The sequence below is a fragment of the Anolis sagrei genome, chromosome 12 (assembly GCF_037176765.1).
Source record: "Anolis sagrei isolate rAnoSag1 chromosome 12, rAnoSag1.mat, whole genome shotgun sequence".
Classification (NCBI taxonomy): Eukaryota; Metazoa; Chordata; class Lepidosauria; order Squamata; family Dactyloidae; genus Anolis; species Anolis sagrei.
Window position 1 is genome coordinate 3,007,395 of NC_090032.1, and position 15,440 is coordinate 3,022,834.

General features: G+C 43.5%; 1 protein-coding gene across 1 annotated transcript; it reads right to left on the reverse strand.

Moving 5' to 3' along the window:
* Positions 1-5,508: 5,508 nt before the first annotated feature.
* Positions 5,509-6,027, reverse strand: LOC132764488 (claw keratin-like). The gene has a single exon (XM_060758519.2). It carries the CDS (start codon positions 6,025-6,027, stop codon positions 5,509-5,511), a length of 519 nt encoding a protein of 172 aa, XP_060614502.2.
* Between the last annotated feature and the right edge of the window lie 9,413 nt (positions 6,028-15,440).

Below are 15,440 nucleotides of genomic sequence, written 5' to 3' on the forward strand. Positions count from 1 at the left end.
AAGGCCACTTCACCTAACAACAACCAATCCAGAGACATCATAGAGGGTCACTTAACTTAGCAAGAGCCAATCCTTCACTTAGTTATAACCAATTGAGTGACATCACAGAAGACCACTTCACCTAGCAACAGCCAATCCACTGACACCACAGAGGGTTAATTCACTTAGCAACAGTCAATCCTTCACTTAGTAACAGCCAATCCAGTGACATCATAGAGGGCCACTTCACCTAGCAACAACTAATCCAGTGACACCACAGAAAGTCACTTCACTTAGCAACAGCCAATCCAGAGACATCACAGAGAATCACTTCACCTAACAACAACATCACAGAGGGTCACTTTGCTTAGCAACAGCTAATCCTTCACTTAGTAACAGCCAATCCAGTGACATCACAGAGGACTACTTCACCCTAGCAACACAGAAAATCACTTCACCTAGCACCTAGCCAATCCAGTGACATTACAGAAGGTCACTTCACCTAGAAGCAGCCAATCCAGTGACATCACAGAGGACCACTTCACCTAGCAATGGCCAATCCAGTGTCATCATAGAGGACCACTTCACCTAGCAACATTCTTTTGGGTATATACATATATATACATACTGACTATTATGCTTATAGACACATACATACATACATACATAGAGGGGTACACTGAGATACCTGGAAGGAGAAATAGATAGAGGGATGTGGGGAAAAATATTCAAAATATATAGAAAACAGTGGAAAATTGGTTTCTTGAGGGGTGGGAAGTCCTGACCTAGAGAATCCGAGAGAGGTGAGAGGCATGACAAATATGTGTAATTCTGAGCTCAGAACATGATGTCCCTGTCCAGACTATAACATTGATTGAACAATTTAGTTATGTTTGTGCATGAAATGAACCAACCCATTCTCATGCCATGATGCCTTCCAGTCAGGTCCTTCCACATGGGACCAAGGATCCTTCTTTTCCCCTTTGGCCTTTTGATCCTGTTTGAAGGTAGTAATAAGCACATTGGGAGGAGCAACATGGCCCTTCCAGATGTTGGAGGTGGCATTTTGAGAAAAGGACATTTGCCCAAAGACTTTTGGGTGATTATAGTAATTTGGCATGTGACATCAGTGAGTCAATTGGCCGGAAACTCATGAACATTCAAGACCGGAGACACTTCAACGTAAGCAAAGATAGTGAGACTGAGAGTATATATAAGCCTCACTCCTGGTCAACATCTCAGCTTCCTTTAGAAAGCAGGTAAGAGAAACTCTGGGAAAGGTCCATGTTGCATTCCCCACCCAACCCCCCTCCCAAATATCCAGCCTTTTGTACAACTAATGGGGAAACCCATGTTACTCCTTCATTCTCTCAGTTGTGTTCTCATTCCTTTGGATGGTGGACATCTTAAACCCTGGCTCTGATTCCAACCATCATCACCAGACATCTTGAAAAACAATCAGAGTTGAGGATGCTTGCCATAGATGCAGGCGAAACGTCAGGAGAAATGCCTCTAGAACATGGCTCTATAGCCCGAAAAAACCCACAAGAACCTAGTGATTCCAGCCATGAAAGCCTTCGACAATCAGAGTTGTATTTTCCTATGGACGCTAGAGTTGTGTGCCAAATTTGTTTCTTTCATTTCTTCTGTTTCTTTCGTTTTTTTGTTTTTTCATTTCTTTCATTTCTTCAGTTTCTTTTTTTTTGTTTCCTTCATTTTTTATTTCTTTCATTTCTTCCAATTCTTCCATTTCTTCCATTTCTTTCGTTTCTTTCATGTTTTTGTTTCTTTCATTTTTTCGTTTCTATCTTTTTTCGTTTTTTCAAAAAATGAAAGAAACGGAAGAAATGGAAGAAACTGAAGAATTGGAAGAAATGAAAGAAATGAAAAAATGAAGGAAACGAAAGAAAACAAAAGAAATGGAAGAAACGGAAGAAACAAAAGAAACAAAAGGAATGGGAGAAACGGAAGAAACAAAAGAAACAAAAGAAATGGAAGAAACGGAAGAAACAAAAGAAACAAAAGGAACGGAAGAAACGGAAGAATCACTCTGCTAGTACCTGCACCCAGGAGGGTGATTCCTCCATTTCTTCTGTTTCTTCTGTTTCTTCCGTTCCTTTCGTTTCTTTCGTTTCTTCCATTTCTTTTGTTTTTTCTTTTCCTTCTTTTTTTTCATTTTTTTCATTTCTTCCAATTCTTCCGTTTCTTCCATTTCTTCCGTTTCTTCCATTTTTTGTTTCTTTCTTTTCTTCGTTTCTTCAGTTTCTTTCATTTCCTCCATTTCTTCCGTTCCTTTCGTTTCTTCCGTTTTTTTCATTTTTTTCATTTTTTTGTTTCTTCAATTTCTTCTGTTTTTTTCATTTTTCATTTTTTCATTTCTTTCGTTTCTTCCGATTCTTCCGTTTTGTCAATTTCTTTCATTTCTTTTGTTTCTTCCATTTTTCGTTTTTCTTTTTTTGTTTCTTCAGTTTCTTTCGTTTCCTCAATTTCTTCTGTTTCTTTCATTTTTTCCTTTCTTGCCTTTCTTTTGTTTCTTCTGTTTTTTTGTTTCTTTCCTTTCTTCTGTTTTTTTTGTTTTTTGTTTCCTTCGGTTTTTTTCATTTTTTCCATTTCTTCCAATTCTTCAGTTTTTTCCATTTCTTTTCTTTCATTCATTTTTTCATTTCTTTCCTTTCTTCATTAATTCAGTTTCTTTCATTTCCTCCATTTCTTCCGTTCCGTTCGTTTCTTTCATTTCTTCCGTTTCTTCCATTTCTTTCATTTCTATCATTTCTTTCGTTTCTTCCATTTCTTCTGTTTTTTTAGTTTCTTTCATTTTTTTCATTTCTTTCATTTCTTCCAATTCTTCCGTTTTTTCACTTTCTTTCATTTCTTTTGTTTCTTCCATTTTTCGTTTCTTTTTTCATTTCTTCCGTTTCTTTCATTTTCTCCATTTCTTCCATTTCTTCTGTTTCTTTCATTTTTTTTTTCATTTCTTTTATTTCTTTCATTTCTTCTGGGTTTTTTTGTTTCTTTTGGTATTTTTCATTTCTTTGGTTTCTTTCATTTCTTTCAGAGCATGTAACAGGAACCTCCCTTCTGGTACAAAAATCAGCTCACTACAAAAGCAAGCGGGAGCCGATCTCAGCTCCAAGCCTGCTTTTAGGTATATCACAGTTTAATCTTTTACATTGATATAATAATAATAATAATAATAATAATAATAATAATAGTAATAATATATTTATATTCCGCTCTATCTCCCCGAAGGGACTCAGGGCAGATTAATTCTCCAGCAAACAAAAAAGTAAACCCCAATTCCCTGAAAGCTACTCTCCTCTTCCAGAAAGTCATTGCTCTTCCTTAGCTGGAAGTGAGAAGCCTCCTTAAAATGCCTTGGAATAGAAAGAGCGTGTGACTGGCTGGCGTGGTGTGCCTGCTAGTGCCTGCAGCCAAGTGCCCCCTCTTGGGTTGACGGCATGGGATAAAGTGCAAGCCTGCGTAACAAATTCATAGATCAGCTATGGAATTTCTCAAAAGCTTGTTTGAATAGCCAGAGCTTCAGGTCCCTACGGAAGGAGGACAGTGTGGGGGCTTGCCTAATATCTCTGGAGAGGTCATTTCAAACCCAGGGGGCCACCATCAAGAAGGCCCTCTCTCTCATCCCCACCAACTGTGCTTGAGATGGTGGTGAGACCAAGAGGAGGGCCTCCCCAACCTATCTTAGAATCCTTACTGGTTCACAGCTGGTGCAGAAGCATTAACTCTTGGCCATCACCAACACCTGAGCTTCAAATGTCAGCACTGAGTCCAGGAGAACCCCCATACTGTGGACCTGGGGGAGTGTAACCCCACTGAGCACAGGTTGCCACCCGATATCCTGATGGGCCTCACGACTGACCAGGAGGACCTCTGTCTTGTCTGAATTAAGATTCAGCTTGTTAGCTCTCATCCAGTCCATCACAGGTGCCAGGCACCAGTCCAGGATTAGGAGGGCTTTCTTGGATTTCAGTGGAAAGGAGTAATAGAGTTGTGTGTTATCTGCGAACAAGGGCCAGGGCTTCCCAGTTCTCTCTCAGTGTCTATGCCACCGTTTTTGAGGTTGGCTTTAAGCCCATCTTTCAATCTCTTCTCCTGCCCACCAACATTCCATTTTCCGTTCTTGAGTTCAGAGTAGAGCAACTGCTTTGGGAGACGGTGGTTGGGTGTCCAGACAATGTGGCCAGTCTAGTGGAGTTGATGGTGGAGGACCATCGCTTCAGTGCTGGTGTTCTTTGCTTCTTCCAGCACGCTGACATTTCCCCGCTTGTTTTTCCAAGAGATTTGCAGGATTTTTTGGAGGCAACACTGATGGAATCATTCTAGGAGTTGAGTGTGACTTCTGTACATAGTCCACATTTCGCAGGCGTATAGCAGGGTTGGGAGGACAATGGCTTTATAAACAAGCACCTTGGTATCCCTATGGATGTCCCGGTCCTCAAACACTCTCTGCTTCATTCAGAAGAATGCTGCACTTGCAGAGCTCAGACAATGTTGTATTTTAGTGCCAATGTTGACACTTTGAGAACCGCTGATCTTTGAGACTTACCAAAGATATCTTTGCCCACTAGAGGGAGCCACAGACCGTAAGTTTCAGCAGTGTGTTTGAAAACACTTTCCTATACAAATCAGTTTTTTCTTTCTATGTCTACAATCGAAATTAGCCCGCCATGAATTGTTTTTAATGGGAGAAACACCTATGGCAGCAATACCATAGCTGTACATAATTTTTTATCATTTTTTCCGGGGAAGCTGTTGGGGACAAATATCACCACAAGGGAATTGTTGAATCGCTTTCAACTGTTGTCGACACATTCCAAACTGTAAGTTGAGTGTGATGCACTCATAAGTGGTAACAAAACCAAGGAAACCAGAGTGTTATAATGCAAATACGTTTATTATTAAAGACTTGAAAGTAGGCAAATTCCAAAGAAAGACGAGCAGTTCAGAAAAAGGCAAAACATAAAGATCATAGGTAAGTGGACAATTTCTCCATTAGACAATTACAGTTATTATGTTGGCAACAGGAGAGGGAGATCTAGATGATCATAACTTATTTTGGTGGCTCTCCAATTTTTCCCTTTGAATATGGGTGGTACATTCATCAGAGATCCTATGCTTTTTCATTTGCTCAGTTGGAAGGTTGTAAGGATAGAGAGAGAAAAACATAAACAGTAGGGATAGACATCTAGACCAGTGATCCTCAACCTGTTGGTTGGTCCTCAGATGTTTTGGCCTTCAACTCAAAGAAATCCTAACAGCTGGTAAACTGGTAGGATTTCTGGGAGTTGTAGGTCAAAATACTTGGAGACCCACAGGTGGAGAACCACTGGTTTGGACAGAAAGCAGAATCATGGAACAGAGAGATGGTCCTGATTTCGATTTGGGCCAAACACCAGCCCATCTGACATGAACTTGATCTGGGAAAGGAGTGCTCAGATTAGTTAAACTCAAACTTTGGTTGTGTGTTGGTGCGTTGATCCGTTTCCTGGGCCAGATGTTCATGAGAACTTACAAAAGGGGGTCGCAGATGCTTCTTCCCAGGAATCCGGAATGGTTCCCAAGATACCCACTGTATAGCCCCCTATTCAGACCACCGTTTAGCCCCCTATTTAGACCACCATAAAGCCCACCATAATTCCCACCATAAAATCCACTACCAACTCCACTAAGGCCAACTCCATTCACAGCGCAAGGAGTGTTGCCTCCAACAAGGAGAGGCTCGGGGGTGGCGGAGAGGATGGGACCGGGGATGGTGAGCACAAATGGGGGTGGGTCGATCACGGCTTCTGATGGGGGAAGCTGGTTGATGCAAGATGGGTTCACTCCGGAGAGGACTCCCAAACTGGCGGCATCTGCAACGTTGCCCCCAATGCCATAGCCAGAACCGAATCCATTGCCGAAGCCGAAGGCAGAGCCATAACCATAGCCAAGATTTCCACCAAGTCCTCGGGAGCCTCCGGATCCAAAGGCAACGGATGGAGTGGCTTCACAAGATGGGACAGCAGAGGCAAGTCCACAGTTGGCCATGGTGTTGAGTGATGGAGGTGAGTCTGGAAGAACAAGAGAAGGATCATGAGAGGTTCTAAAGAGAAATAAGGTTCAAATGTCAACAGTAATGGAACCAATAGAGCTCCATGGTGACCTCCATTCATTTCATTGAAGTCAAGTAGATCAGTGGTTCTCAACCTGGGTTCCCCAGATGTTTTTAGCCTTCAACTCCCAGAAATCCTAACAGATGGTAAACTGGCTGGGATTTCTGGGAGTTGTAGGCCAAAAACATCTGGGGACCCCAGGTTGAGAACCACCGCAGTACATAGATCAGTGTTTCTCAACATTCCTAATGACACAACCCTTTGATACACTTCCTCATGTTGTGGTGACCCCCAACCATAACATTATTTTCGTTGCTGCTTCATAACTGTAGTTTTGCTAGTGTTATGAACTAAATATCCAATATGAAGGATGCATTTCTATTCAGTGGGCCAAATTTGGCACAAATACCCAAAACACCCAAATTTGAATACTACTAGCATTGGCGGGGGGTTGATTATGTCATTTGGGAGTTGTAGTTGCTTTCATTTATACAATCAAAGAGCATTCTGGACTCCACCAATGATGGAATGGAACCAAACTTGCCACACAGAACTCCCATGACCAACAGAAAATAGTAGGAGGCTTTGGTGGGCATTGACCTTGAGTTTTGGAGTTGTACTTCACCTACGTGGACCCAAACAGATCCATCAAACAAGGATGGATCTGGACCGAATTGAGCCAAACTTCCCTCACAGAATACTCATGATCAACAAACAAATCTGTGTTTCCTTATGGTCTTCTGACAAACCCTCGCGATCACCTCCCAGGTTCCCTGACCACCAGGTTGAGAAACACTGGTATAGATGCACTCTTTATACTGGAAGGATTTGGTGGGCAGTGACCTTGAGTTGTGGAGTTGTCGTTCACCTACATCCAGACAGTCCTGTGTCCTCAAACAATGATGGATCTTGACCAAATTTGGCATAAATACTCAATATGCCCAAATGTGAACACTGGTGGAGTTTGAGGGAAATAGACCTTGACATTTGGGAGTTGCAGTTACTGGGATTTATAATTCATCTACAATCAAAGAGCATTCCAAACCTCACCAATGATAGTATTGGGCCAAATGTGAACACTGGTGGAATTTGGGGGAAATAGACCTCGACATTTGGGAGTTGCAGTTACTGGGATTTATAATTCATCTACAATCAAAGAGCATTCTGAACTCCACCAACAACTGTCCCTGGGGAGGTCATTCCACAGCCGAGGGGCCACCGCTGAGAAGGCTCTGTCTCTCGTCCCTGCCAGCCGAACCTGTGAAGCTGGCAGGGCCAAGAGCAGGGTGTCCTCAGAAGATCTTAAATTCCTAGATGGTTCGTAAGGAGAGATACGATTGGACAGATAGGCAGGGCCGGAACCGTTTAGGGCTTTATAGGCTAAAGCCAGCACTTTGAATTGTGCTCGGTAGCAGATTGGCAGGCGGTGGAGCTGGCGCAACCGAGGAGTTGTATGCTCCCTGAGCACCACTCCTGTTAGCAACCTGGCTGCCTCTCGTTGGACCATTTGAAGCTTCCGAGCAGTCTTCAAGGGCAACCCCACATAGAGAGCATTGCAGTAGTCTATAAGGGATGTAACCAGAGTGTGTACTACCATGGTCAAGTCAAATGCAAAAGAGGAGAATATTGGAAATCACAGAGGGAAGGGGGGGAAGACGTTTCTGCTTCCGGATTTGCCTCTTTTCCCCCTTTGCTCCCTCCTCCTCCTTCTCTTCCTCCTCTTCCTCCTCCTCCTCTTCCTCCTCCTCCTCCTCCTCCTCTTCCTCCTCTTCCTCCTCCTCCTCTTCCTCCTCCTCCTCCTCCTCCTCCTCTTCCTCCTCTTCCTCCTCTTCCTCCTCCCTCTTCCTCCTCCTCCTCTTCCTCTTCCTCCTCCTCCTCCTCCTCCTCCTCCTCCTCCTCCTCCTCCTCTTCCTCTTCCTCCTCCTCCTCCTCCTTCTCTTCCTCCTCCTCCTCTTCCTCTTCCTCTTCCTCCTCCTCCTCCTCCTCCTCCTCCTCCTCCTCTTCCTCCTTCTCTTCCTCCTTGTCTTGCCTTTTTCATTTTTGGGGAATGGAGAGAGAGTTGGGGAGCACTCCCTTAATTGAAGGGGAAATGCTGTAGGAAAAGAGGGGTGTCGGATAAGAGCTTCGGATAAAACCGAATGTCGGACAAGCGAAGGTCAGATAAGTGAGATTCTACTGTAATAAAAAAGATTAAACTTCGATGCCGAAAAGCAGAGGAAGAGCAAAGATCAGCTCCCACTTGTTTTCGTTGCGAGTGGGTTTTTGTACTGGGAGGGCCCTTACCGTTACGTCCTCCCAAAGGAAGGAAAACAGATCAGCGCACAAGTCTGCCCTTTTTGTGAGATAAAGAGATCGGGTGTCAGATAAGAGCTTTGGATAAAACAGAATGTCGGATAAGCGAAGGTCAGATAAGTGAGACTCTACTGTAATAAAAAAAGATTAAACTTTGATGCCGAAAAGCAGAGGAAGAGCCGAGATCAGCTCCCACTTGTTTTCGTTGTGAGTGGGTTTTTGTACTGGAAGGGCCCTCACCGTTACATGCTCCCGAAGGTACCGAAAGAAAACACAAGTCTCCCCATTTTGTGAGATAAACAGATCAGGTGAGCGGCTTTTATACAGATGTTAGACCATTACGCCAAGACAGTAACATTCTATAGCTCGTAGTAAAATCATATTAAAGAGATAACAGATTTCAGTGCAACAAAGAAGTCATGCTTACCCGTTCCTCAGATGAGTAGAAGGCGAGAGAAGGCAAGCGATGAAGCTGATAGAGGACTGTAGAGAGGCAAGGGCTTTTATATTCTCTTGGTGACTTCCTCAATGTGACACCCCTTTAATGTCTTAATTAATGATGCTCCAAAATCTGCTGGTTCCATCGTTTACAAAATTACTTTAATTATCCCATCGTAATCAGAGCCAGGAATTCCGCTCCCATCAGCTCCTTTCAAAGAAAGTCAATGAAATAACAAAGACTTGATTTCCTTTCATTTTCCTATCCCTGTGATTTTTCATTCAGGATTGTACTTTTATGTTTATTGAACTTGGAGGGGCTTCTTCTGTACGCAGATGACACCCAACTCTACTACTCATTTCCACCGAATTCCAAGGAAGTCTCCCAGACCCTGAACTAGTGTCTGACAGCTGTGATGGACTGGATGAGGGCTAACAGGTTGAAGCTTAATCCAGACAAGACAGAGGTCCTCCTGGTCAGTCGCGGGGCCAACTGGAGTATTGGGTGGCAATACCGATGGGGTTACACTCCGTACCTTGGGGTCCTCCTGGACTCAACGCTGTCGCTTGATGCTCAGGTGTCAGTGGTGGCCGGAAGGGCCTTTGCACAACTCAAACTTGAGGTGCGCCAGCTGCGACCATACCTCATGAAGTCTGACTTGGCCAGGGTGGTCCACGCCTTGGTTACATCCAAACTATTGCAATGAACTCTACATGGGGCTGCCCTTGAAGACGGACATAACGTCAAGACAGCATGTGGGTACGGAATATATTGTGAGACCATGAAGAAACTTTGCAGAGCCATCCAAAACAAATGTCGTGGATGCTGACAGCGGGAGTCTGTCTCCTTTGTGACAATGCACATCTGCACACTGTTCATGCAACACAAGAGTTGTGGACTTCATTTGGTTGGGATGTTTGAAGTCACCCCACTCACAGCCCCGATCTCGCACCCAGTGACTATCATCTGTTCACTAAATTGGAGGAACACCTGGGTGTAAAACATTTTTCTGAGGACGAGGAGGTGAAAATCAAGTGCCTCTGGTGTCACTGTAAGAGGGTCTTCTGTTGTGCATGTGGCAGGGCTCAGACTGCATTGTAGTAAGTTGTCTGTGGTTGGTATCACTGACACCTCAATACCTGGGAGTCACTCTGGACCGTGCTCTGACCTACAAGAAGCACTGCCTGAATATCAAGCAAAAAGTGGGTGCTAGAAACAATATCATACAGAACAGGAGCTTTTTTGTTGAGTTCCAGGGCCAGAGAAGCCAATGGCGGAAACAGAAGAACGGCCTGCCTCAGGGGAGAGTGCTTGCTCCATCCATGTTCAACATCTACACAAATGACCAGCCACTGCCAGAAGGGACAGAGAGCTTCATCTATGCTGATGATCATGCCATTACTGCTCAAGCAGGGAGCTTTGAGATGGTAGAACAGAAGCTCTCCGAAGCTTTCCGCCTACTACAGGGAAAACCAGCTGATCCCCAACCCATCTAAAATACAGACATGTGCTTTTCACCTTAAGAACAGACAAGCATCTCGAGCTCTGAGGATCACCTGGGAAGGAATCCCACTGGAGCATTGCAGCGCACCCAAATACCTGGGAGTCACTCTGGACCGTGCTCTGACCTACAAGAAGCACTGCCTGAATATCAAGCAAAAAGTGGCCACTAGAAACAATATCATACGAAAGCTGACTGGCACAACCTGGGGATCACAACCAGAGACAGTGAAGACATCTGCCCTTGCACTATGCTACTCTGCTGCTCAGTACGCATGCCCAGTGTGGAACACATCTCACCACACTAAAACAGTGGATATGGCTCTTCATGAGACATGCCGCATTATCACGGGGTGTCTCCGCCCTACACCACTGGAGAAATTACACTGTCTAGCCGGTATTGCACCACCTGACATCCGAGGGGAAGTAGCAGCCAATAGTGAAAGGACCAAGGCAGAGACATCTCCAGCTCATCCCTTGTTTGGGTCTCAGCCAGCACGTCAATGACTTAAATCAAGAAATAGCGTTCTAAGATCTGCAGGGATAGTCGCTAGAACACTTCAGCAAGCAAGAGTCCAAAAGTGGCAGGATCAAACCCAGTACCTCAATCAATGGCTGATACCAAATGAGAGACTCCCTCCTGGGCACACAGAAGACTGGGAGACTTGGAAGGCGCTAAAGAAACTGTCAGAGTTTGGCGGCACAAAGCGGAAGGATTGCTAGATCAGCAGACACTGTGTTGCAAAATAAGGACTATGCAGGCTTTGAGTTACAAAAGAAACTAAGTTTTACTAAGCACCTTCAATAGACACGTCTTACTACAGCGATTCAGGAACTAGTCAAAAGAAAAGTCTCTTCACATCTGCTAATCTCTTCTTGCTGAGACCGGTTACTCCCTTCTGTTCCCAGCAAGAGCAAACATGATCTTACTTCTCTCAAGGTCACATTATCACAGCCTCATGGTATGAACATTCTGCACAGCATTTCTAATACACAGTGGAATCCATCTTGGAAATACATAGAAGCACATTTAAAACACATACATAACTAAATTAATCCCGACACAAACTGCACTCTGGCACCATGAGATGCAGAGCCAACCTTCAGAAATGGGGCCACAAAGTGGAGTCCACGACACGCGAGTTTGGAGAAGAAGAGCAAACCACTGACCACCTGCTGGAATGCAACCTGAGCCCTGCCACATGATGCACAAGGGAGGACCTCCTTGCAGCAACACCAGAGGCACTCCAAGTGGCCAGCTACTGGTCAAAAGACATTCAATCAACTACCAAGCTTGCAAACTTTGTGTTTTGTCTGTCTGTTTGTTTGTTTGTTTTGTTAAAAATGTAATACAACTGTCTGGTTGCTCCTGACATGATAAATAAATCACTGCCATGCAGCAGGAAGCCAGCAGAAATGAACGAGCAGTGCCAGTCGTCAGTAGCTCAATGACTGACATTGTAGTAAAAGTTAGAGAAGAGCATCCTCATTGAGTTTCCCTCCAAGTATGAAGTTCACACTGTAATATGTGGTGAAAATCGGAGTGACAGGGAGGACCCCTCCTCTCACCAGCCCACCCACCTGCTCTAAACCCACCTTGAAATGCAGACAAATGCAGCTGTATACTGAGGGTATAAAGAGCGGTATAACTAGGAAAAGCAGGGAGACCTGAGTGATCCCACTGTCATTTGTCACTGAAACCTTCCTATCAGATGAGATGGTACTGGACATATCCCATAATGCCCACCTTCCCAGTGCCACAGACCCAGAGGCGGCCCTAGGTAATTTTCAACGGTAAGCAAACGATAAGCCAATCATTGATATATATATATATATATATATATATATATATATATATTAGGGCTGGGCGGTTTCGTTTCGTTAATTCGTAATTCGTTAAAAAATTCGTTAATTTTTCAATTACAAAACAATAACAAACCAGTCTGGAGCAATTTTTTTAAAAAACGAATTTTTAAATCGTTTTGTAAATGTTTTGTATTTCGTTATTGTATTCGTTTCGTTATTGTTTTGAGGTCGTTTCGTTATTATTTCCGCATGTCTGGGGCAAGTTTTATAGTTGTTTTTGGTTTTCTAAGGGTTTTTATAGTTGTTTTTGGTTTAATTAAGCTTCAGAAGTTCCCCCTGTCCCATTTGGAGGTTTTTTAGCGTATTGCGCGGTCGCGTCCGCCATTAACGAATCGATTCGTTATTGTTTCGGAAATCGATTCGTTATTGTTTTGTAATTTTTTTCACATTTACGAAATTTCATAAATATCGAACTTTTTTAAAGGAAAATTTTGTAATTATTTTAAATAACGAAACGCAAAAACCCCCAAAAAACGAATCGATTTTAGAAACAATTTTTTCCGTTGTTACCCAGGCCTAAGCGGTATAACTAGGAAAAGCAGGGAGACCTGAGTGATCCCACTGTCATTTGTCACTGAAACCTTCCTATCAGATGAGATGGTACTGGACATATCCCATAATGCCCACCTTCCCAATGCCACAGACCCAGAGGCGGCCCTAGGTAATTTTCAACGGTAAGCAAACTGTATTCAACGGTAAGCAAACTGTAAGCCAATCATTGATATATATATATATTGTTCGTCATGGGAGTTCTGTGTGCCCTATTTGGTTCAATTCCATCATTGGTGGAGTTCAGAATGCTCTTTGATTTTAGGTGAACTATACATCTCAGTAACTACTACTCGCATATGTCAAGGTCTATTTTCCCCCAAGAGCGCCTCAAGAGCACCCCTGGGCAAAATCAACTATAACGCGAATGCTTACTTTGCGTAATGGTTGAGCCGCCCCTGCACAGACCTCTATCCCTCAGTACACTGGCTGGATTTTAAGATGTGTCTTGGGGGGCCTTTGAAGTTGTAGCATTTGCTCGATAACCATAAGTGTGAATACCAAAAGAGGTTGTAAGTATACACTGTGAGATTCTAACTGCCCAAAAAAAAGTCATCATATGGCGTGATATCCCGTTGCCAATGGTGTAGGCAGTTGTCTCTCACATGGGGATGCTAGCTGTGGCTTCCCATAGTTCTTTGATCTGAAGCGAAAAAGCGTATTGGATATGCAACTGTTGTTTTCAACATGAGATGGAAGAAGTCTGAATGTGGGAAAAAGCATCATCCCCTTGGCATCATACTCTACGAGTTGATGGTAGAGTCAGCAGCATTTAAGCATTTTGTGGTATTGATAATTCATACGCTTTGATGTCTTCCACTTTGCTTGGCCATTCATGGTGTTTTCTGCTGGAGGAGCTTGTTGGCAACTGTCCAAAATTGTTGACAAGGTCTGTCAGACTGGAAAGATGAGGAAACAGATAGATATCTGCCTAATGTGTTTCACCTTGTACATTAGGCCGCCACATCAAATGCTCGCCTCTGTTTAAGGGAGCATTTTCATTGTTTGTGCCTTGAAGTCATCTCCAACTTATGGAGTCATCTTAGGTGACTCTATCCTGATCTTCTCTTGTCAGGATTTGTGCAGAGGGGAGGTTGCTATTGTCTTCTTCTGAGTATAACTTGCTCAACATCATCCAGTTGATTTCCATGAATGACCAGGGAGTTAAACTTTGGTTTTCATCCAGTCCAACAATCAAACCATCACACTACTCTATTTCCTAGGAGACGCTTCTAGTATGGTTTAAGTGTGTGTGTGTATGCACACACAATGTCAAGTTGAGTGCCAACTACTGTTCGCTCCATGAATTCTTTCCTCTGAAATGTAGCCTATAGGACTTGATATTCATTGGTGGTTTCTCATCCAAGTACAAATCAAGATTGATCCTGCTTAGCTCAGAATCTGGTGCCTTCAAGGAACAAATCTTTACATTTGGAGAGTGCCATTTTTCAAGTGCGGGCTTTTTGAACCATTCTGTATGGAATCTGAGACCTCCGATGCTTTGTGTTACTCCACTTTTGGAATTTTTTTCCCCACCCTATCTAATAGGCTTGGTTGATCTGGTTCAGAAGCTTCTGAAATCGGAATGAATTCATATTAAAATGACTTTTGAAACAATTTCGAGCCATGCTGGAATAGTGTGAGGAGTAATTACGAATTGAAACAATTTACCCATTTTTCGGAATTATTTTCGGATGTCTGGTCAAGGTTTACAATCTCGCAGTTTCCCTGGCCTCCCTGCTCTTCCTGAAGGTTATTATTATTATTATTATTATTATTATTATTATTATTATTATTATCTTTATTTATACCCCGCAAAATCTCCCCTAGAACTCGATGCGGCTTACAAAGGCCAAGGCCGCCAACAATCAACAACATACAATACACAATAAACTCATAAGCCATGCCCCCATTGGCCGTCAAGAAGAGCTTGGCATAGCCACACCCACCTCGCCCTTCCGCATCGGCGCTTGTCGCCAGGGAGGCCAGGGAAACTGCGAGATTGTAAATCTGGAGTTTATTGTGTATTGTATGTTGCTGGCGGGGACGAGGAGCAGGGCCTTCTCTGTGGTGGCCCCTCACCTGTGGAACTCACTCCCCGGGGAGATTAGATCAGCGACTTCCCTTTTTTCATTCAGAAAAAAAACTGAAGACCTGGATGTGGGACCAGGCTTCTGGACATTCTGGCAGCTAAAGGAAAGACCTTGATGATGGGCAGTAATTGACCGAATTGGAATGGATTTGTTGTTTACTATTGTGTTATGTACTGATGTTTTTAACCTGTTAACTGTTTATGTATGTATGCATTTTTGACATAGGCATCGAATTGTGCTTTCCTTTGTAAGCCACCCTGAGTCCCCCCCCCTTGGGGGTGAGTAGGGCGGGGTAGTAGTAACTGAAATAATAATAATAATAATAATAATAATAATAATAATAATAAACTTTACAATTTCGCAGTTTCCCTGGCTTCCGTGGCGACAAAACGGCAATGCGGAAGGGTGAGGTGGGCGTGGCTATTTCGTCTCTATTTGCATCACCGGGCGTGCAAAGCAGCCGATGCAAAGAGGAAGGAGGTGGGTGTGGGAAAGAACTGTGTCTAGATCTAAGGAAGTAATGCTACCCCTCTATTCTGCTTTGGTTAGACCACACCTGGAATATTGTGTCCAATTCTGGGCACCACAATTCAAGAGAGATATTGACAA

Excerpts from the sequence above, each read along its gene's own strand:
- LOC132764488 (XM_060758519.2), bottom strand. The coding sequence starts at position 6,027 with ATGGCCAACTGTGGACTTGCCTCTGCTGTCCCATCTTGTGAAGCCACT.